The 24,459-nt window shown below is 40.2% G+C and overlaps 1 protein-coding gene across 1 annotated transcript in view; it reads left to right on the top strand.

The window, feature by feature from the left end:
• SERPINI1 (serpin family I member 1) overlaps positions 1-24,459 on the top strand; it is a 48,494-nt gene that overhangs the window by 10,221 nt on the left and 13,814 nt on the right. The window contains exons 2-5 of the mRNA XM_086754924.1: positions 16,985-17,252; positions 18,433-18,663; positions 21,359-21,553; positions 22,393-22,597. Coding sequence (XP_086611050.1) covers positions 17,003-17,252; positions 18,433-18,663; positions 21,359-21,553; positions 22,393-22,597 — 881 coding nt within the window. The 5' untranslated portion in view covers positions 16,985-17,002. The remainder of the gene's footprint in view (positions 1-16,984; positions 17,253-18,432; positions 18,664-21,358; positions 21,554-22,392; positions 22,598-24,459) is intronic.

Below are 24,459 nucleotides of genomic sequence, written 5' to 3'. Positions count from 1 at the left end.
CTTTTGTCTCTTACATTTGAAAATAAAATGTCTAGTCTATCTCTAAATTCTTTCTGTATCAGCAACCAAGGATGTTTGTCTTCAGTTTAAGTCTTTGAACTTTGTACGTTATATTGCAGTTGTAGAAAGGTTATGCAGTCCTCCTCAAGTAGACTTTACATTTTTCATTACAAAAAAGAATTATATGAACTTATGTAAGGTTTTTAATGTATACACACAGATTTCATATGTGCAGAATATGATAGAATTAGAGTATTTCAACTGACTTTAATGGGTCTTGGACTAGAAGTACATAGCACTGGGGTGTTTTCTAATCCATAGAAAAAAACTTCTTTAATATTTTTCACGTGTTCAGTAAGTGAAATGTGACGTGGACCATTTTTACATATAGTTTTAACATGCGATGGCTCTGAAAACAAGAAGATGGAGTTTTTTGTGGGTTGGTTTTGTGTGGTTGGTTAGTTTGTTTGTTTTCTCCCCTGGAATATTTACCTCCCATTTAGGCACCAAAATAGAGGCTTATTGTCTCATGTGCTTGGCTGCTCCGGTTTGCTCTCAGCTGAGCCCTGGTGTGCTGCACTCTCAGAAATCCAGCCCTGAATTTTGACATCATGTACAGGAACAAAAAGAGAACGTGTTTGCAATAAACTGGCATTTGAGCTAAATTCAAGGAGGCTTTGCCATTTTGGTTCAATTTCATCAGGTATGAAAAGTATCATATTGCTGATAGCTTCAGTTATTGAAAAATGGTAATCACAACTTTTCCATAAAGTGAGATAGACCATGTTTATTAATGCTTCCTGTGGACATAGTGACTGGGCCCTGGGACATTAAATGCATAATTGGGTTGCATAATTAACTTTTTTCCTCTATGGATTGAGAGGCTAAACATGCAAAATGTTCTGAGTAGCTCCAAAATATTTCTGTAATATGAGTTCAAGCCAAGGGAGAAAATTTTCATTTGTCACGCCTTTTAAATAAAGCACAGATGCACAGTGAACAGAACCTGGTTGCTAACGGGGTTCACGTGCCAGTCATAAAACTCACAAAACAGTGACTACTTATGTGTTTCCATACCTGATGCAAAAGAGAGATTCGAACTCTGCTTGCCTGCTTGGCCAAGGAATACCAGAATCATCGAACCAAAGGAGATTCTGGGCTGGACCTTTGTTGGTTTTCCCTTAACAGTCGTTTCATTTTGTACAGGGTGTAGTTTGGGAGCAGGTTTATATAGCCGTCTTCTCTTGCTTTCCCTCTCGTGCATCTTCCATGTGAGATTACTACTCATTAGGCAGATAAAGTCCTCTTCAGCACTGTTTTTCAGTATTTAAGAGGTACGTAGTTTTATGGTTCTTAAAATGGGGCCATCAAATGTATATGGGTGGGGATGTGTATGTGTACCTGTATGTGTGAGTATCTTTTTCAGAACATGGAGAAAATGTGGGCTGTATATCAGGAACTTTGAAACTCCCTCCTTTAGTCCGCTTGCTTTCCCAAGTCATGGTGACTGTCTCTTGACTCCTGATGTGCTTGTCTAACCTTCTTAAAGGGATCTAGTGGACATGGGTAGATCTAGAGACCTCCCCAGGCAATCTGTTCCAGAGCTTTGTTGTCTTTGCCAGCAAAATATTATTGTTGAAGTCCAGCCCAACATTTTGTTACAACAATTTGAGACTCTTCTTGTCCCATCCACTATGTGCACAGAATCAGAAGAGTATTTTAATTCCTTTTTTTTTTTTTTTTCCTTCTCCCTCCATGATTGATATCAAATATAGACTGGAATAAAACATCCTCAAACTAGCAAAATTTGAGCTTTTAAATCCACATTACTTTAATACTTGGCTACGTCAACTGCACCATTTTTAGTCAAATTAAAAAATAAGGACCTGTCTTAAAGAATTCATAGCTGAACTGGTGTCACAGTCAAGCTTGGGAGAAAATTACTTAGACATAAAAAATACTTCTGGTTTTGAAAGGCACTGCTTTCATTTCACAATGACCAGCTCTACTTCTTTGACAATTCATTAGCGATATCGTAAACCAGATATGCTGTCTGACACATCTGCAGTTTGATCAGGACATTACAGGAAAAAATTTCTAGCACGCATGTCTAGACAAAATAATGTCAGCAATGGTTAGAGGGAGTGGCGAGTTGTGAAAGAGCAGGTGAGTGTAGTTGCAGTTCCCTTCTTAAAACACTTCAGCAAAAACAGTGGAGACCTATGAAAATCTGGACAACCTGAGGACTTGGAGGTAGCTAGTGCTCCAATTCTGTAATGTCATGGTCTGCCTCTTTCTATATAAACAGGTTAAACTAGTAGAACCTTTAAAACAAGTTCAAGGAAATGTTTGTTTAATAAGGCCACAGTAAAGATTTTTTTTCCTAATACAGACTCACTGAATGGGAGCGTAAGCAGTGTTTGAGTTTAGGGATCAGCTGTGGCCATTCAGGCTTGTAATTACAGCTGTGGCAAGTGTGTTTTCAAGTCTTGCTGTACTGAGAGTTTTCTTAATCCATTCTTTTACTAGGCTTTTCATTGCCCCTCCTAGTACATCGTAACAATTCCTAAAACCTCGTGAATCTTGGGAAAACAAATGTTAGGCTAATAATTTCTGGCTATATAGAGACATAAATTTAAGTCTCACCTAGGCAAGTTTGTGGTCATGTCTGACATGAATATTGTATTGAGTAGCAACAGTAAGCAGGCAAATACTACAGTTCTGTGTGCAGTGAAGACTGGATTGTTTGAAGTCTAGCTTGTTCATTTAGCATTGGTGAAAAAAAGTGTAGTGAACTTTTTGTTCATTATTATTAATAGGGGTGGTTTAAGTGCTGGAAGAGACAAGTGTCCTGTCTAAGGTTTGATGTTTGCTGCACTTGGCTTCCCTCTATTTTTATGAAAACAAGCACAAAGCTGATGTCTCAGCTGATTACTGTTTGCTCTTTAAGCCGTGCAGAAATCTGTGCCATTGAATGTCAAACAGGATTGGACACTTGGTACAGTTGAGCGCTTTCACCTGTATGCAGGCAGTTTACTGCTTAAAACAACACATCTTTGAGCATTGTTCTTCACTTGGAGGGCCTGTATCTTCTGCCTTGGATGACCTTCAACAAAGAAGAAATAAACTTAAAAGAAGCAATATCTTATGTATCGCAGTGATAAACTTCATCTGATGATGAGACAGAGGGGGCTGAGGTATAGAGTCTAGTATCCCCAAGGTCTACAGTTGATCTCTGCTTCTTCAAGGATTATCAGATTCTTTGTGCAGTTAGAGATGAGCTTTTGCCCATTGGCACATTGGGGTGTATTTGGATCCAGTAGAGTAACTGTTCTGTGGTGAGTAACTAAAAAAATGTGCACGCTTTGGGCAACGCTTTGCATACAGCTGCACCAACTTCAGGAGGTCTATGTGAGGCAACTCGTTCTGGTTGTTTGTTGGCTCATGAGTTTGCTGCTGAGATATATTGATTGAAAATTAACATATCTTTTCTACTGTGGCTATGTTTAATGGAACTGGTTGGTACAAACTGGGTCTAAATTCTTTACTTTGAGGTACAGATGTCCACCTTGCCTACTTAACAACTTAATTTAAACAGAACAGTCAGATAACCTGTGGAAAGCTTGAAAATTGGAATCTTGTACACAAGCACAAGAATTCAGGTTAGCCTATTTAGTTTTCAAAGCCACGCTAATTAAAAAGATTAACCTAATTTTTAATAAGAATGTGTCTATTACCTACCAATGTAAAGTATTAGATGCACATGAGTCATAGCATATAATACCAAAAAATGGGAGTAGTATTGCAGTCTCTCTAACAGAAGGTTGAATTAATACTAACTTGCCGTAGGAAATCCTAGAGGAAATCCTAGAATCATAGAGTGGTTTGTGTTGGAAGGGACCTTTGTAGGCCATCCAGTCCAACCCCCCTGCAAGGAGCAGGGACATCTCCAGCCAGATCAGGTTGCTCACAGCCCCATCCAGCCTGGCCATGAATGTTTCCAGGCATGGGGCATCCACCACCTCACTGGCCTCTGGGCCAGTGTTCCACCACCCTCAGTATAAAAAATTCCTTCCTTATATCAAGTGTGAATCTACCTCCTTGTAGTTTAAAACCGTTATCCCCTGTCCTGTCACAGCAGGCCCTACTGAAGAGTTTCTCCCCATCTTTCCTGTAGGCTTCCTTCAGGCACTGGAACGCTGCTCTAAGGTTTCCCCAGAGCCTCCTCTTCTCCAGGCTGAACAGCCCCAACTCTCTCAGCCTGTCCTCATAGGAGAGGTGCTCCAGCCCTCTCATATCTCTGTGGCTTCCTCTGGACTTGCTCCAACAAGTCCATGTCCTTCTTATGTTTTGGGCTCCAGAGCTGGACACAATATTCCAGGCGAGGTCTCAGGAGAGCAGAAGAGAGAAGGAAAATCACCTAAGACTTGCTGGAAAACAGTCTATTTTGGGGGGAGGAGATAGTGGGGTTTCAACTCTCATTTTTCATTCTGGGTGTTGGAAATTACTTGATTACTTTCTGTAAGGTATTGGGAGTTTTAGAATTCTAAAAACTCATTTCAAAATCTTTAAAAAAAAAAAAAAAACCTAAGCAAAAAAAATGATAAAAAGTAAAAATCGACCAACCGAACAAAAAGAAACCAAACACTCTCTGTAAAACATGCCATGGATGTGTTTATACAGGCACAGGGAGATTGCATAGATGTGAGCCAGCGAGCAGCAGAAGTGGACTGTTTCTTCAGTGCTTTGTGATTGCTCTTGTTGATGTGAATTGCTTCAGCATTTAGAATCAGATCTAACATGAACCAAACTTCTCTGTGTGGGAGAATAAGCGGGATTAAGACAAATTCAGCTCCCTGCATGTGTTGCTTAAATGGCTCATCATGGAGAGGATACTTGGAACAGCATCAGTGCTCGTAAAGAGGAACCAACGAGGCTTGAACAGTGATCCGCAGAAGTGCGCTTCGAGGCCAGATTCCACCTTTCAGGCGCAGCTTGAATACTGGCCTCTAAACTGAGCTGTTTTGTCCATGGTGAGCCAAGAGGGATATATTGACAGCTATAGGTCTCCAAGGCCAAGAAAAACAAAACTATTAGAATAAAAATGTGAATAGTTTCTTTCTTTTTTCTTTTTCCCAAGTAAAATGAGCCTTGCTTTTTGTCTCTAACTGAAGAAGCTGCATTTCTTTGGTTGTTGCATATCTCTTGTTGTGGGTAAGATACCTGCACAGCAGGGACTGGTTTTTTTCCTCTCTTTCTGTTTCCAGCTTTCCCGTTTATCCCTTGAAACTGCTGCTGTTCCAGATATTCTCTGTGAACAATTTCAGTAAAACATGCAGGGCACTGAATTTGCTTCTTGTCTTCATATTCTGCCAGCTCACCCAGTTTAGACAGTATGAGGCTGCTACTGTTTCCTTTCTTTTTTTCCTTTTTTCTTTCTTAATCTGATAAGCTCATGGACGCTTATGAAGAAGCGAGAGGGAGGAAGGACTTGAATGATGATGTGGACAAAAAAGTGAGGATTTTGTCCAGTATGCCACACTAGCTGATTCTTCCTCCTGTCCAGACACTGTGTGAGTTGATCAGTGGCCTGCATTGGTGTCTGTAATTAGGCAGATGCTCTGCTTGCTTTCCGGTTTGTTTTTATTTTTTAAGGATACTTGTAGGGCTACTCTCCTGGGAAAGCAATGTAAAATTGGAGTTCTGTAGTTGAAGAAATCATGGAGGAAGAGAGACAAATGTAGATATTTGAAAATATACGAAAACTACTAGCAGAGCAGATAGCAATGATGTTGAAGCCTAAGAAGCAAAATTGGAATCGGCCTTGGGGCAGGAGGAAGAAATTTAATTTTCTTCTGCACGTGGTCTTTCCGTGCTTCTCACTCCTTTGGGAATATCAGTGATCAGCACCCTTTACATCAAAAAGAAATTCTTATCGTATGTCTTGGCTGGAGTTTTCTACTGTGAAATATAGAATGAAAAGTTCTGCTGCTAGCTGAATTTTTCATCCAGGTTATTCTGCAGTTTTTAAGAAAAAAAAAGTTTATTTTATAACAGATGTTATGATATTATCTTAGAGTAACATTTGAAGTGGTGAAGCTTACCTAGTAGTGCTAATTTTTTCTCAGAGGTACTGATTTTGATGAAACGTACTTTTTAATTGACTAGATTTTGCTGATTCAGAAGTAAACACCATCAGAGCGACTCTTCTTTCTCATCCTTTTGTCTTTTGAAGTCTTTGTGCAAGACCAGCTTTACAGACTGTTTTCATTTCCATTTTTCTATCAACTGTGGCTCTGTTGGTCACGCTCAGCACACTTACCAAAACAGCTCTTTCAACTGGTTTTAAAAACGGTCTTTCACAGGCCCTGTCCGGCCTCGGCTGCTGTGCCAGGACAGCTCTATTAACTGGCTGGTAATGGCCCGGCCCCGCTGCCAGCACGGTCCCCTGGCTGATCCAGAGCAGCTGCCAGCGAGGAAGGTGCCAGGGCTGCGGGATGGCGCTGCTGGCACGCAGCTGAGCTCCGGAGTTAGCGTGGGCCGGCGTTTCATACCGCTGTGATGTTGGCTGTCAGGACAGTCTGATATATGCAGTTGCTTCTAAGAGAAATTGTAGCTGGCTGGGAGCTCACCAGCGGCTGCGGCTGCTGCAGTCTTGCATCTGATGTGCAGAAACAGACTGTGCAGCTGAGAAGCATTGGAGAAACAATATCTGTGCATTATAAATAACAATCCTTGTAATGATGGACTGCCATTTGTGATTAATCAGGGTATAACACCTACTTTTAATGCTAGGGTTAATTGTTGGGTTTTTTCCTAAAGCAATCTGTATCTCTTATTACTGTACTGTAAGAAACTAATTCTCCTCTAAGTAGTGATAACATAAGTGAATAAGAACTCTCTTGGCAATTCTGACTTTACCTAAATGTAAACAGAGCCCAATGTTGATTGCAAGTCTGAAGCCAATACTGTTTTGTAGGAAGGCAAGCTGGTTTGTTTGTTACCCTTGCATTCATTATGAAGTGATAGACTCCTTTTCTGAAATCCCGATACACTTTAATTAACTTTCCTCATCTTCTTGACATAGTTATGTCCATAGTCTGATATTTTTCTTCTGAAGTCCTTGTGAAGAAGCTGAACAATGGATTGAATAAATAAGTTCTGCTTTGAACTTTTGAAATAGTGTTTCACAGCTACTATATACCTTGTCTATCTAGTTATTTTGGGGTGATTTCAAGACTGACATTCTTCCTTATATTTTGATAAGGTCCTTTAAAAACTTTCCTGATTTGGTTGATTGGCCTTTGAAATGCATTCAGCAAGTCTCTTCCAAAAAGACACAGTTTTAAGGTACTTTTGCTGCAATATTCCATATTCCTGTGAATCACTGAATAGTAAAGAGCTCCTCTTCTGGTTTTGCTTGTCCCTGATGAGCTGTGTCCTTCAGTCCTCCAGCTTTTGAAGGCTTGAGATTGACTGTGAGAGCTTGTACAATGCCCGGCAGAGTATATAGTTTAATGTAACGTTTCTCAAGTGACTTTATGCATAAATGTGGAGTTGCAAGAAAAAGTGTATTGCACTTGAAACATTGTATTCCACTCACTGTAAATGCTTTCACAAAATGTATTATTGATATTTTTTGGTTCTGCTGAAACTGTAATATCATAACGCATTACAGCAATGTCTGTGACATAAGTGACAGCTTTCATCGCTTACAAAACTATGGCCCAGTACACGCAGTAGCGTCGCCTTTAGACTTAAACTGCAGTGACTGCATCTGGCAGTTGCATATGGTGATGCTTAACTGCTGCCCTTTTAGTTACATTATTGTGGGAGCTTGCTTCTGGGAGCTGGCTGATCAACTGAATTTCACAGTAAAATAACAGAAATGTGACTTATTGTAAGTAAGGGAATTTGCGGTACATGCAAGAGCAGGCAAGAAGTTGTTCTTGTATTTAAAATAACTGATTGCAGTGTGCTATTTCTGCTGCTTCTGATAGAAAATGACGACTACAGAATCAGACCACACGCTTCCCCTCCCTTCCTTTCTCAAACCACCCTAAGAAAATCTGAGGGAGGAAAAATAATGCTACGGTCTCGTTTGGGTTATCCCTAGATTGTTCCACTGTGAGTGGAGTACTGTGTTGGCCTGTTCATTCAAAAGGAAAAAAAAAAATCCAAAAGGTGCCTAGACATTATCCTTCCTTCCATTGTAAAATCAAGTCACCATCTTCACCACAAGACCAACATGTGTGAGACTGACCTCGTTCATTCAGAGTGGGGTACAGGACTGACAGCCCTCACTGAAACATAAATGTATGTTAAAAAAAAATCAAGCTATGCCTGATTAAGCTGCTTCTGTGGAACTTGACTGGTAGACCCTCCTTTTGTGCTGTTGACAGCAGATCCTATGTAATATTTCAATCTCTGGCATTGAAGCTCTCCCCAGTCAGACTTTGACTTTCTCGGAAGGGCCACATGCGCACCCCAAATTCTGAGCCTTTAGAATCCCCGGATTCTGTAATACTTTGAATTTTCTCCTTCACAGAGCTGGTTTGTGTTTTCTTATTTATAGCTTCTCCTTTGTGGGGCACATTGTAACTGTCACAAATAAAAGCACTCTGCCAAAGAATTTCTGAATTTTTTTTTCTTCTAGACAGAAGAAACAAATAGAGACATTGTATATGGGTCCTCACAATTGCAGGCCTTATAGTAGTAGTTTTTGGAATAAGACCTCCTTTTCTTAATTGTCTAGACATGGATTTAGATGTTTGCTTTAGGCTATTCAAATTTAAGTATTTTGGACATGGCTTCTCAGCATCTCTTTTTATTTTTTAATTGGAGCTGAGGGATTATGCTTGAGGAAGCTCAATTAAGACAACTTTGGCTTGCATAATTGCCTCAGCAGGTTAGTGACTGAGTGCCAAGCTCCATGAAAGTTTAAAAACATTTGGGATTTAATGGTAGAAGTTGTCAATATGAAAGTTGTCAGTGCACCATTTTCTTTTCAGGCTTTCTGGAAGCTGCTGGTGTTCTGGGTTCATTTAAAAAATGAAAATAAAGAATCCTGAGGGGCATGCCTTGTTGTGTGTTGGAGAGCAAGGTTTTATATGGTCCAAACACTTCTTAAAGAATGACTCTGTCTTGGTCACTATATAGTAGAGGTTTAAATACTCCAGTATTTGCTCTATTGTTATTGTGCTGCTTTCTAATGAAATTAACCTCAAGGTTTCCTGCTCCAGACGGTAATGATTCCATAATTGACAGACGGTGATAAAATCCCATAACTTTATTACTGATGTTTGTGCAGATGGAAATATGGATGTCATTGCACATGTCTGAAACAAGCAGATTCGAACAAGCTTAATGATTCTAGATGTGTCTGTAGAATCTCTGTTTGGCAAGGTCATATGCTTATATAAGCTAAGGATAAACATTTTTAGGGATAAACATATTTTGCCATACAGAAAATGTAAATGCATACCCTAATATGATGGAGTTGACTTGCTGGCTAACTGTAATGCATGTCATGGCTAGCATTTATGTGCCTGCCTGGTATCAAGAGGCACGTTTGGTTTTGCATTATTGTCACTGCTTCCAATAACCAAACTACTTCTAATAACCAAGGTACTTTATAGATACCTTCATGTACTGCTTGCACTGTCCATGCTGGCTGTAACCTAAAACATTTTATGGACATCTAGTTATTTTCCCGTTTCCTTGGATATACTCTCCTGGCTGTAAGCAGTAATGCCTCATGAATTGCATAGCTGTTGCTCTGACAATTGGTACTTTCCTTTAGCTCCTGTCACGTTCAGGCAGGCTCTCCTGTATCTCAGCTCCACGTGTAAGCATGCCCTAGGGAACTGTGTAAGTGGACCGTACAGCCCTCCTAGGATGTAGATTGCCCATTTAGATGGCTGATTATGGTGATTAGCCTTTGCACTGCTGTCCTCTCTACACCTGCCTGCATTCACTTGTTGTGTAAAAGAGAGAATTTTTCAGGTTAAGGCGACTCAAGTTATAGCTTTGTTTCAGAGTACACTGTCATTCCCTGTGCTGGAGGGAGAGAGTGGCTGAATGATTGGGAGGAAGAGGACGATGAACAAAGTAAGCAACTCACGGGAGGAAGTGCCGCGTTACTTCTGTGGGATTTTCTAGAGGTAAAACCACAGTGTTCCAGTGAGAATACTTTAGCTCCAGTAGCGCTAGCTGGTGATGCAGTTTTGAGTGGTTTTGTAAGAATCTTGAGATTTGTGGTAGCAGCCACATGCCCCTGTTGTTGCAGGGCAGCGTGCCTGAGGCAAGCCTGAGCCGGACCAGGAGCTCTTCCCTACTGCTGTACCTCCTTTGCACATCCTTCAGGGTAGCCATGACAACCACCACCTGGTCCTGGTTAACCGCTAGCGATCCTCTTAACTGCTCAGTGCATCTCCTCTGCTCAACTGGTATTCACTGGTTTCTTTTTGGAGAGAGAGTTGTGTTGATTTTCTAAATTATTATTACTAGTTACACAGTCCCTCCCTGTTTGATAAGATTGCCAACAAGAAATCGTCTAGGGTAAAGGTGCCTGCAGCAATTGTCATGTTTTTACTAACTGGCAAAGTAATAGTGGCTGAATTGCACCGAACTTGTTTATCCTTTTGTGATTAACCTGTCACAAGCATGATACAATTGTGGTTGGATTTGAGAGGAAGGAGGAGGCACCTAGCTCCTACCCAGATAATGTTTTTTTCCTCTGACCAGCGAGGCTTGCTCCTTAAGTAAATTCGTCTCTCACTTTATACAATTGTTCTGCCAGACTTCTGTCTGTTCTTGCAGATGCTTCTCTTTACAAGAGAGAGTGTAATCAGTCCTGTTACCACACTTGCTTTTCTTCTATACGCTGATCAGAAGGAATCAGCAGTTTCTCTCGTTTGTGCTTCCCACACCTTTCGTGTTTAGCTTGCATGTAGCCAAGAGTAATCTTTAAAGCAACTAATCTTAGTTTAGTCTGTGTGCTGAAGAACTAAGGCAATGTATCACAGTTTTATTTCATAGGTTTTTAAAGCCATAAATGAGTTTCTTCATAAAACCCACAGTCTGTAAAGGTGTAAAAGACAAGGAAATTATAACCCCTATTTTCAACCTGTCTGGCATGCACAAAGGTACTAGAATTCAACCCCTAACTGAATTTTTGGCACCTTCCTACATTGAGTCCAGTTCTTCTTACTGGTTCAAAATTCACAGTACTTTGTGTCTGGGAACTCAGTTTGAGTTTGTTGATATGATATCTCTCAAAATATCTTGGCTTACGGAGGATGCTTGTCCCTTTTCCATTTTTCTGAAAGCATATGTAACGAACTGAATAGTTCAGAGGTGTGGGTGTGAGGGGGCGATGTTTTTCTGCTTCCTCTTAGTCATTCCAGCCTTATGCTTGGAGAAAGGCAGGAGCTGTAGTTAATCAGACCTGTATCCTAGCCTAGGAATCTTTTGCTTCAAACGTTATTCAAACTGATGTACCTTCTGCCCGTGTACAGGAGTACATCTGTGCTGGCCACAGGGCAAACGAACAGCGATGCTGCCTTTACACTGAGCTGGTTGTGATCTGTTCTGGAAACGTGGTAGGCTGAATTTCGAGACTGATGGAATCTTTATAGAAAGTGTCTGAAATTTTGAATGAAAAAATTTCACAGGAGTTGAACTAGCTGTTACTTCAATACAAGTAACTACTGAACAACATATATCTGGAATCTCTTTCTTGTTATTTTAAGATAGAAGTGACAAAAAAAAAAAAGAAAAATCAAAGACAGGAGCACCTTCATTTAAGATGGCTCCAAGAAACTTAAATCCTGTACAGAACATTGTGTAAAAGCAAAAGAAGCCCCCAGACAAAATGACTGTGTCTCTGTACCAAGAGCAGAAACACCAGAAGAATTATGTAGGAGTGTCAAACTGAGTGGAGTTGGTGTTCAAGTAAAGTATATGTGTGTTAGGGAAGCCCATTTACATTGAGGTTGTGGTAAATGTCAGATTTGCCAGGTATAGCTGTGCAATAATGTCTCATCTGGAGGTACAGGTACTTCTCAGGTTTTTGAAGTGATGCTGCATTGTTTAGTGTTCTGTTGCTGCTTTTTCCCCCCGAGAACAGTTGCAAGCAAGAACAAAACATACTCTGACAAACCTCTGTAGCAAGTGATGATTTGTGATGCACAGTTGTTTTTCAAGAAGAGACTGTTGCAAGGAGAGTGTCTATTTGCACTGATTCTTCGATTGCCTGGTAGGAAAAAGTGCTGTTCACACATCAGTTAAGATAAAATAAAACAAAGCTTCGATTCTGTCTGAGACTGGCTCCCAAACAAGAAGTTAACATCTTTGGTCTTAACATCTGTGTGATTGAGGAGTAAAAGTAATTTTAACAGCTTTTTTATTCATGTAGGTAGCCATGCAGTAACATTTGAAACTGATGGGTTTTGATTTGTAAACATTGTTCAATGTGGACTTTGACTCCTTTTCAGCTGATGCAGTATTATTTAACTAGATTTCGGTGATGCAGAACAGCAATGACAGATTCTTCCTCAGTCATCGGCAGTACAGTCTAAAAAGATTGACTAAAAAGTTTGATGATACCCATGGGAGTTGTTTAACTTCCTGGACATACATTACATAATGCTGAGCTTCATTTCCTTCACTTAAAGTATGTTTGTGAATAGGGTGCAGTCAATTTAAAAAAAAAAAAAAAATGCTCTCTGTATGGCTGCGGAAACAAAACAGAGTACCCTTGACTCTTACTGAAGAGAGGTGCTGAGAACGTGCTGCACCATAATAAGTGCTCAGCTGTGGTTGGGTGAAGACCTGCTGCATGAGGAGGCATGAGGAAGCATAAAACCAGAAGTAATGCAGCCTGAAGTAAGGCAGAATCAGAGAAGCAGTAACTGTTATGACCAGAATAATAATTAAGAGCTGGATTCCCAGTTGTCAGTAGAACAGTGTATGCTTGTACCAGAACTGCAAGAGGAACTGAACTGAAGAATTTACCAGAGACATCTTAGATTAGATGGATAAAATTAGACCATTTTCACACTGGCTAGCAAGGATTGATCAGATGTCTGTTCTGTTTCACAGCCTCCTACCCACTAGCCTTCACCCACAGATCTTCAGTTTGCTTTAAAACACCTTCCCTTACATTGTACTCTTATTCCTGCATGGTGAGAAAGCTATATTTTCACAAATATCTCAAGAGCACTTCCAGCCAAAGAGCTGGTCGCATCCTCTGCCTATACCTGAGTGCTTGTTCCTGCCTCTCCGCTTCTCTTCCTTTTCCCCGGACCTGTGTAGAACTTCACTGTGAACTCCATTAGAAAACCTCTCTAGACTAAAAGTGATGTGGAAAGGGAAGTGGGGGGAAATCTAAATTGTTTGACTTGATGTGCCTGACCAATTTGGTGGCCTTCTATGACGGGGTGACAGCATCGGTGGACAAGGGACAAGCAATTGATATCATCTACCAGGACTTGTACAAAGCTTTTGACACTGTCCCACACGACATCCTTCTCTCTAAACTAGAGAGGCATGGGTTTCATGGACCGATCGCTTGGTGGATAAGGAGTTGGCTGGGTGGCCGCACTCAGAGAGTGGTGGTCAACGGCTCAATGTCCACGTGGAGACCGGTCACGAGTGGCATCCCTCAGGGGTCTGTGTTGGGCCCGGCCCTGTTCAACATCTTTGTCGGCGACATGGACAGTGGGATAGAGTGCACCCTCAGCAAGTTTGCCAATGACACCAAACTGTGTGGTGCCATCAACACGCTGGAGGGGAGAGACCTTGACAGGCTGGAGAGGTGGGCCCGTGCCAACCTCATGAAGTTCAACCAGGCAAGGTCCTGCACCTGGGTTGTGGCAATCCCAGGCACAAATCCAGGCTGGGCGGAGAATGGATCGAGAGCAGCCCTGAGGAGAAGGACTTGAGAGTGCTGGTGGACGAGAAGCTCAACGTGAGCCGGCAATGCGCCCTTGCGGCCCAGAAGGCCAACCGCATCCTGGGCTGCATCAAGAGGAGTGTGGCCAGCAGGTCGAGGGAGGTGATTCTCCCCCTCTACTCTGCCCTGGTGAGACCCCACCTGGAGTACTGTGTCCAGTTCTGGAGCCCCCAGCACAAGAAGGACATGGGCCAGTTGGAGAAGGTCCAGAGGAAGGCCACGAAGATGATTAGAGGGCTGGAGCACCTTTCCTATGAGGACAGGCTGAGAGAGTTGGGGCTGTTCAGCCTGGAGAAGAGGAGGCTCCGGGGAGACCGGATAGCGGTCTTCCAATACCTCAAGGGGGCCTACAGGAAAGATGGGGAGAAGCTGTTCAGTAGGGCCTGTTGTGATAGGACAAGGGGTAATGGTTTTAAAATTGAGGCAGGTAGATTTAGATTGGTTATTAGGAAAAATTTTTTTACAATGCGAGTTGTAGAACACTGGAACAGGTTGCCCATACAGGTGGCGGAAGTCCCACCTCTGGAAACGTTCAAGGCCAGGTTGGACGGGGCTCTGAGCAACCTGATCTGGTTGGAGATGTTCCTGCTCCTTGCAGGGGGGTTGGACTAGATGACCTTTGAAGGTCCCTTCCAACTGTAACCGTTCTATGATTCTGATTCTCTGACTTCAGTTCATTCCTACTAGGAAATTTAATTCTGCACAGCTTAAACTCTTGCATTGCCATCAATAGGATTTAAGCATGTATTTAAAGTTTGAGTTGAGTACTTTGTCTTGCAAGAGGATTTCAATATAAATCTTGTTTGTCTTCATTTCGTACTTACTCTATTTTCTGTCCAACTAAATAATTAAATGTAACTTGATTATTTCACATGAGGAGCTTTTCAGGAGTGGACTTTGATTTGTATAAAACTTTGTGGGGTAGCATTGTCTGATACCAAATGTTCTATTAGCATTCAGATAGTCTAACCTACACGTTAAGCACTTCGTTAAGATGTACAGATTTCCCCTCTCCCTCCCTCCTACGATTATTTAAGCCTGTCTGGCAATAGCACGTATGACAAAGGTCAGCGATGGAGTGCTGAATAGCTGTCTCTCCAACTAACAGGCTGGGGAAATTTTGGTTTTTTTTTTAAATTGGAGATTATCTTATGTCTGTTGTAACTTTGTCAGGTCACAAAGTGAGCTCAAATCGTTCTTGATACGTGGGGGAAAAGCTTAGCTCTGTGTGTAAAAGAAAAGCAGTTATTGGGGAAGTTTGTGGTGTGTTGATAATGTTTTGGACAAGAAAAGATTGTCTCAGTCTTTATGAAGTGACTAGCAATGGTCGTGGCTCAGACTGAAGTGTTTTTCCATCGGGCAGCAGCGAAGTGCTGGATAGTTTTAGAAGCGTACTGAAATATGTGGTCATCAAATAAAAAGCACAGTGTGAAGCTGGTGCTTTAGGCTTATATGACTTATTCTGTGCCATTCTTAAATAGAAACAGAGCCTTCGGTGGAGATTTTTGGTATCTTGCTAAGAATCAGAGGGAGATTGTTCAGGTAGTCCAGAAAGATAAAGTGATGCCAGCACAGAGGAGGGCTTATTGGAAATGGAGAAAAGGGGCATATTTCATACCTGTATGGAAGCAGTAGGCAGAAAGGAGGTGTGGGGCAGGGGAGAAACAAGGCACTAGCTACTGCGTTGCGCTGAGAGCCCGTCCTGTTCCCCTGAAGCATGTGTGATTGCTGCACTGGTTCATCTATTTAATTTTCTCCGTGAAAAAGTAAACAAAAGGCTGATCCGTGGTTAGGGGACTGGAGGAATCTTAACTAGTGACTGCATCGCTTGCTGCCAAGGCACGCTTGTGTGCTCTTGCTTTTTATATTTTCTCAGCTATAAAATTTGAGTAATAATGCTTAAATTATGTATTTCATTCAGTGTTGTGCACGTTAATTAGATAATGCTGCATGGTCCTTTGAACGCATAATGCAAATGTTGTACAAAGCTTACCGAGGGTCTCTGTGTCAGGTGTATAGCAACCCGTGGCAGCTGCAGACCCAGGAGAGCTGGGAAGCGTAAGGCAGAGGCACTTGGGCTGACTGCATGCAAATTCTGAAGGATGGAGATATAAATACACTACTCCGAGAGCTGGAATTTTAATAATACCAGTAGTTGTGTGATGAGCCAAACCGATAGAGTGAGAACTGGTGCTTACTGAAGCAGTTCAGAGTAGCTTGGAGGATGGATTAGTCAAAAGCGTTAGTGCTAACCCTTTCTTCTGTGTAGTTCTTTGTTTCCCCTGTTGGTACTTTCTCCCTGGTGGATACAATAACTTCATCCTCTAAAGATCTCTGAGCAGATGCTGTCTTTTAGCTAGCATAACTTTTCACCATTTTTTACTAACAAAAGGGATTTAGTTTGGTAACTAAGGCATTGATTTATTTTTCTTTCAAAGAATTTTTGTCTGCTTGCCATGTGTTTTGCAACTGAGCAACATCATGGTACATTTCGTTTGTCACTGGTGTCAGCAGGCTCTCTTACAGTGCTTGAAATAGTTTGGGGCTTAGAGTGACTTAGATGAATAAGTTGCATCTTAATGGAAGGTCAAATGAAAGAAATGCGGGTTTGTATGTCTCCTTGGTGAAAAAGTACAGAAACACATACTAATTCCAGATCAGCATTGCTTAACGGCAACAACAGCGAAATTAAAAAGTAAAAATAAGAAAGGTCTTGCTATGTCTTTGAAGTCTTTTTCTGTGGAAGCTGTGTTTTGTTATTCTGTGACTGAAAGATTTCAAAACCACAGTTACATAATGAAGTAGGTTGTTGTTTTTTTGGTTTTTTTTTGAAAATAGATGATTTCTTCAGTTTGAACAGTGTATGTATTGGTGTCTCCTCCAAATAACTGAATTGTGCATTGAACTCTGATTAGGTTTTTTCCCATGCGGATTTAAGACTAAAAAGTTTATTATTTTCTCTCTAAAGTTGAATCTTTTATTACTTAAAGAAGTCTAACTTTAGTTTCTCTAAAACTTATCTTGCAGATCATAAAATCTCAAGACATGTATCTCCTTGGACTGTTGTCTTTGCTTGTTTTGCAAAGCAAAGCCTTCAAGACAAATTTCCCTGATGAAACCATTGCTGAGCTCTCTGTGAATGTTTACAATCATCTGCGAGCTGCAAGAGAAGATGAGAATATTCTTTTCTCTCCTCTGAGCATTGTAATAGCCATGGGAATGGTAGAGCTCGGAGCCCATGGAACCACTCTGAAAGAAATTCGGCATTCCTTGGGTTTTGACAACTTAAAAAACGGTAAGATCTTTCAGCCATGTTTCACTGTGGAGCTTTTTGTCTTAAAGAAACAGATGGCAATGCCTGAACAACGATGGAAATGGCCTGGTCACGTCCATGGATTATTAATCAGTAGACTTCTTGGCATCCTGTTGGATGGCCTGAGCATGCTGAGGTGGATTCTGTATAAGCTGAGAGATGCTAACATACGATCCTGGCTTGAGCATGTGAATCTCTTAAGCAATTGTGGTTAACTGGTGATCTGGGTTTCCTTCTGCAAAATAAGCTTGTCTTTGCCTCTAGAGTTATAAGAAGATTTTTAGGGATTATAATGAAACCTGAAAAGGAAGGCAGTTAAGTATGGAAATATGAGTAATTTAACTGGAAATGTCTCTTACTGTGACACAACTTGTTTGGTTCCTGTAGGTAAAACCTGTAGGTTCTTTACCCTAATTCTACGTTGCTAATGTTCTGTCTGCATTGCATAAAGTTGCATACAGATCCACAAGCGAATTTCTGCTTGGAATATATTATTGCTTTCAATTTTATGTTTGGGGTTGTTTGGTTGGTTGGTTTGTTTGTTGGGTTTTTTTTGTTTTTTGTTTTCAAATTAGAAAATTCAGCTTCCAGTAGACGATGCAACAGTACAAGCTTCCTGTCTCAAAGCAGACTATTTTAATTCTACTCAGGATTCCTTGTTAGCCAAGCAAACGATTCTGTACTACCACACACAAGATCCCAGGAAATTCTAGGCTTGTCTGTGCAGAGAGAAGTCTATGGGGAAGTCACTGGCTTCAAAACTTGCAGTTAATTTTTCCTTAAACAACTGGCTTTTAGGATGTAATTAAAAGTCTGTTAAGGATTTGTGGTGGCAAAACATAAAAGTGTGACTTATAAAAATAACTTTTTTTAATTACTCTTCTGGTGTTTAAAGGATTACCATTGATAGCTTTGTCTGTGATAAGATTCAAGTGTCTCATTAATTACATTAATTACAGGTAGTAGAAAAATAAGCTCTAAATAATAAGTTCTGCCTTGTAGATTGTTCTCTCAGATCTGAAGGTGTGTGTAGGCTTAGAGATAAGTTTGTTAAAAAAGGAAAAGATTTTTTTTTTTCTGCATAAAATGTCTTTTGAATTTCCAGCAGAAAAACCATGGAATAACATTTTCTGGAACACTGAATCTGTTTTTCTTTCCTCAGGTGAAGAGTTTACCTTCTTGCAGGACCTTTCTGATATGGCAACTACTGAAGAAAGTCACTATGTTCTGAATATTGCTAACGCTCTCTATGTGCAGAATGGATTTCATATCAGCGACAAATTTCTGCAGTTGGTGAAAAAATACTTTAAAGCTGAAGTAGAGAACGTAGATTTCAGCCGAAGTGCAGCTGTAGCTACCCACATCAACAAGTGGGTTGAGAATCACACAAATAGTGAGTCCGCGTGATTCTTCTATATACTTCCTGCAGTATGTGTTTGTGTTTCCAGAGTTATAGAATGTTGTTGAATTGTTGCCTTGGCTATTATCTGTTCTATTTGAGACTAAAGTATCTCCTCCCATAAAAAGAATTCTAGTATCTTTGTGAAAATTATTAACTCTTTGTGAAATTATTTTGGTTTTCCCTGTGCAGGGATGGTCTGTGTTAAGTCACATGAGCCATTGCTAATCATACAGTAGTATCTGTCTGAATTTATCCCCCATCTTACTATCTTAAAGTACCTGTAGCATTCACTGAAGGAGAATGTTTTAATGGTGGGCCTTTTAATAGTATTTTAATACTGATTTTGGTATTAAATGACAAAAAAATAGATAAGTACTGTTGCTCGCTGCAGAAAAGTTGTCTGCAAAGGGGTCACTGGCCTATGCTTTGAATGTGTGGAGTATCAGTGGTTCTCTGAGGATCTCGTAGTTACAAGGTGCTGAGAAATAGAATACTAAGAAATACAATAACTAATTTTGAACAACAAAATCAGGCCTTGTAGTTTAATCTTTTCCAGTGTGAGGAAACTAGATAGCAGTTGAGAGTAGTTGATTTTAAGATGACTGTCACTGAGTTTCACAACAAAAATTTGCAGTGGGGGAGTAAGCACAAAATTACCAGTGTAAATACGCGTATTCAGATCTGCATGATGTAGTGCTCGCTTAGCTTGTGGAATCCCAGAGACGCAACACTTTCTGAATACATGCAGAGTCTCGAAGTATGGGAGTGAAGTTGCTTCCCCGTTGTAGGGATCAAAGCATAATCTCGTTCTTGTTCATCTGGCACGCTCTGGAGGTTGGTATTTTAAGGGTAGTTCAGCAGGGGTCTGGCTCTGACATCAGTTGTACCGTTGTAAATTTGCAAGTGTTGGAATCCCCTGTAAGGACTTATCACCATGTAGTCTGAGCATTTAAGAATTCATAATGCTTTATGGAAATGTATGGCACCAAAGTGGAAAAACACTTAGAATGCTTTTATTCCATTTTGGAGATTATCTGGTTTTTTTCCAAGGGAAAATGGCAGCTATTATATTAATAATAAATCCTACCCTTTATCTCAAGCTACAGACATAGAGGAAATGTAGTAAGTGATGCAGCAGATTGCAGGGTGTTTTTAGAGAAATGTAGTATCTGTCTGAAGGAAAAGTAGAATTCTCTTTCTTTTCAAAAGAACAGCAAGTTCTCCTACTTAATACCTGCCACATGTGCTGCCCAAGCTCATAACCGTTGCCCTGAAAGGAGCTGTGCAGAGCGAACAAAGACAGCTGTAGGTCTCCTCGCACTGGGTTGCGACAGTAACAGTCCCTCAGCCTGGTAGTCTCTGACCACTAGATCTGATTCTCTCCTGCCTGCCAGCTCTGACGGAGAAGGTTCCTTTTCTGATTAGGAAAGGGACACAAGACAGGCAGGTTTCCAATTCCAGCATGTTAAGCGTGATGAGAGGCTCAGAGTAGAAAACATAACTGTCAAGGTTTCTTTGCCCAGAAAAATTCTTAACGTTACATTAGTGTATTAACAAGATGTGACTGAAAAATGTAAGGGAATATGATGTACCAGATAGAAATGGAAAAACTAATTTTTCCTTTTTTTTTTTTTTTTTTTTTCTCCCCGACAGAGAGTGAGTATGGCAGTATGGGTCATAGCTCATTTCTAAGAATGTTCTAGGTAAAACTAAGGACAAACAGCAACCCAGAAGAAATACTGCCCTGTGATACACAAATTTCACAGCAGTTAGTGTCATATGCTCCAGAAAGCAGAATTAATCTGTATTTTAAAGATGGATTAAGAAGTAATAATCAGACTGAGGGATGTTTATTTTAACACCTTGCATTGCAATGTCGGTTAAAAATAGAAGTATGCAAGAAAGCTATCTGAAGTAGGCTGTAATTCTTCAAGAATAATGACAAATCTCGTCAGTGCACCAAATTTAACAAATTCAAAATTATTTTGCTGAAAAGCAAGCTATTTCAGATGAGCTAAAGCAGGTAACAGACTGTTTTCTGATGTAAATGACTTATTGAGGAGTAGGAGCAAAGCAGCTGCCATGCTCGGCTGACATACCTCCCATGAACAGAGCAGATGCTAGATGGTTTTTTCTCTCTTATTCTTCAAGAGCTAATGTCAGTGCAACAAATGCTGTGAATTTATGGAGGCTTTCTTATGATTAGTCTTTACTTTGAAGTCAGTAGGACATTACTGAAACTGAACGCTTTCTTCCAAACTGGCCGAGGTGAGATTCCAATTGGTTTACTTATACATTTTAAATTAAGCACCCATTTAAGTGCTTCTTTGAATCTGAGCCAAAGTTTGTAGAAGTTCTAACCTTAAGATGATACTGTTACACTGGTGCTATAATACAGTTCAGACATTCCTTAGGTGATCCCTTTCCCACGTGGTTTCATTGTGGGGTTTATTCAAGTAGCGATCAGGAAACACTTGACTGTCATGTACTCGCGGAAGGGCTTATGCACCTACTCTGTGTTTAAGTTTTACAAAACACTGGCAGTTAATGTGAGATTTAATGGAACATCTGAATTGGAAATTACATGTTAGCATAGCTTTTTATTTTCTTGCATTTTTCAAGCTGTCTTAAGTTTTGATTTAATGCTCAATTTGACATGCAGACTAACAGCTGGTTTTTTTCTCAGATATGATCAAAGATTTTGTGTCTTCAAGAGATTTTGGTCCCCTAACTCATTTGGCTCTGATCAACGCAATCTACTTTAAAGGCAATTGGAAATCACAGTTCAGACCTGAAAATACAAGAACTTTTTCTTTCACTAAAGATGATGAAAGTGAAGTGCAGATTCCAATGATGTACCAGCAGGGAGAGTTTTACTATGGTGAGTTATCAGCTTGAAATTGCTAAAGCTCCAAGTCTTCCCTTAAGTTTGTTGCAGTAATACTCATTTGTATGGTTGTGTGTTCTCTCACCTACAACTTTACACGTAGTGTTTGGAACTCTGATTTTTGTATCTTTTTGTGGTGTGTGTGCATGTGTATTATAGCTAGATAGCAACATTTATAATGACCTCTTTCTTGATTACTTTTTTAGCTATGTGTTTGGTGGCACGTGGTGGATTTCAGAATGGTTACACCTCTTTACAATTATTGAGCTAGGCCTGCTTCTCACTAAAAGATTTCTTGGGCCAAATACTAAAATGAATAAAGTTTGCTCGTTACTGTTGTAATGTTGGAAAGGTAGAATAGGGATTCTTTGAAGAGCAGAACTAGTGGTTGTTTTTGTCTTGAGCTTGAACTCCAAGTGAGTTCTACAGTGTCTAGCATTGGCACTATTTCACTCAGTCTCATCCTTGACAAATTATTCCTCCTAAAAAAAACAAAATCTCTGCCCATTTCTATGAAAGTCTCGGCAGCCTTAACAGCTTTTAGACTTCTCTGTCTAATCAGTGGAAGTTAGGTAATAGATTCAGAAGTAAGATACCTACAAATTATATGATTGCATAAGCTTGTTTTCTTTAAGAAAGCAGATGTAAGCCTTAAATCCTGCAATGAAGAAACCAATATAAAATTTATACAGAATAGAATAAAGAGGGTAATTTTTATCTTTGCTATCTAGTAAATGCTGCTTAATATTAGCTTTCTATTTTTCACTTATCTCCAGTAAAACCAAAAGAAAATAATTAAAATTACTTTTTTGTTGTTTTTTTTTTTTCTGTAGGCGAGTTCAGTGATGGCTCCAATGAAGCAGGTGGTATCTATCAAGTTCTGGAAATACCATATGAGGGAGACGAGATGAGTATGATGATTGTTCTCTCCAGACAGGAAGTTCCACTAGTCACTTTGGAACCACTGGTCAAAGCCTCATTGATTAATGAATGGGCTACTTCTGTGAAGAAGCAAAAAGTGGAAGTGTATTTACCAAGGTGAGAATATGCTCCCATGTCAATAGAAGGGGAAAGGTTGCATTCAGATTGGTTGGAGTAGCAGAGCAGGTAAAACTTTAACATCCTGGTCAAGTCTGCAGTTATGTAGCATCCATGTGAAGCTTGCTTGGACAAGAAAGCCCAAGGAGGATGCAGTGCAGAGTGATGGTTGTTTGAACAACAAACGAGCACTGCATTTGCATTCCCTTCATATGTAAGCTCCAGGAAGAAGAATTTCATCATCGGGAATATATCCACCCTGAATGATGTTCAGAGCGTTGCAGAATTCTTTATGGATAAGTGCCATTTAGACAGGAGCCATAGAAATATTGCAAATCTGAATTAACGAAAGCTAAAATGTTTTAGGTCCTAATTAGATTTGTATATGCTGCTAATTAAAAAGTTCTAATGGTGTGCGTCTGTTTAGATACAAATGGTTGAATGTTGAGAGGGAATTCCAGTCAATTTGTTTCTTTTGTCTTAGTTGTAATAAGTGCTGATTTCTTCTTCCTTAGAGGAGCAATGGAATAATAAGACATTACTACCAGAAGGGTGTCGGTTCATCTGTAGATGTAAGCTGTATGCGATCAGTGGCATATTTGCTCAAATATACAACTTAGTTATCTTTCTTAGAATTCTTTCATCTACGTTCAAATATTTTTCATACTTGCCCTACACTTGACTTAGTAACAGAGTTGTTTACTACTAAGCGTCACTAATAGTTTATAGTTGGATCATAATGTCCTTCAAGTGATTCATAATGATTTTGTTGAAGTGCTTAGATAACAATACGGCACAAGTTTGATGTGGATCACTTACACTTACACTGTTTTTGTGGCAGTGTGCAGTGGGTACGTGGCAGTAGAAAAAATAAACTATAGTAAATCCTTCAAAATAGTTCTTTGTTTTCAGGTGTCTTGGAGATTTGAGGTTGTTATATTGCACGTGTAAAGAGCAGGGCAAGAATCCCTGCAGTTTATCACCTTCCATCCCAAAGCAAAGACCACTTTCAAGAAGCTAGCTGCAGCTGAGCACAACAAAACAAGGCTAGCCAGGGTAAATTAGGTTGAGATGGACTGGTTCTGTCAGCATGCTCTGATTCCAACTTGAGATGAAATTCCACTTCTCTTAAAAGCTGTTATCCTTGGAGTCAGAGTGGTGAGTGAATAGCAGCATTTTGGGCCTATTTTTCTCTGCCCTAGTAAGAGTACCTTTTTTTTTTTTAAGTAGCATTTCCCTTGAAGAAGCAAGGAGAGCAGCAAAGAGCTGCATTGCAGGTTTTATACAAACTGAACCTACTGTACACTATTCCTGTGGTTTGGTTTTGTTTTTGTTTTGGAGCTTCGGGTCTCAGGAGCTTTAGCGTTAACAGTCCACTAAGATGCAGGGGAGGGGCATTTCTCCTGGGTTGTTTCTCCTGCAGGCTTCAGCAAACCTTACCTAGATGTTAATGAGAAGAAAAACATGAGGATTCTTCCATCCTTTAAGCTTTCTTTTTATAACTGGAGCATTTCACAGCCTGTGCATCAGGTGTTGAATTTAGAGATCTCTCAAATAATTTCTAGAGTGTGAGATCCACACCAAAAGTGTCTCTCCATTGATTGTATAGGGGATCAGTGAAAACTAGCTTCCGAATTTAGGAAGCTTAGGTATCTAAAATATAATGTTTTTAATGACATCCATGTATTTATTTTGTTTATGACTTAAGTTTATAGAGGTAGTTTTGGGGTTTGTTTGCTTTTAAGCAGAAGCAGAGAGACCAGGATTCTCTGTAGCCAGATTCTCAGACATGGGTTTGAAGCTTTGGTTTTTTGTGGTCATATAATGCCCTTATCTATTCTGTCCCCAGGCTAGTCATGCCT

The sequence above is a fragment of the Chlamydotis macqueenii genome, chromosome 9, assembly GCF_036417535.1.
Source record: "Chlamydotis macqueenii isolate bChlMac1 chromosome 9, bChlMac1.mat, whole genome shotgun sequence".
Classification (NCBI taxonomy): Eukaryota; Metazoa; Chordata; class Aves; order Otidiformes; family Otididae; genus Chlamydotis; species Chlamydotis macqueenii.
The sequence above is the reverse complement of the archived record's forward strand: the minus strand, read 5'-3'. Positions and strand labels throughout refer to the sequence as shown.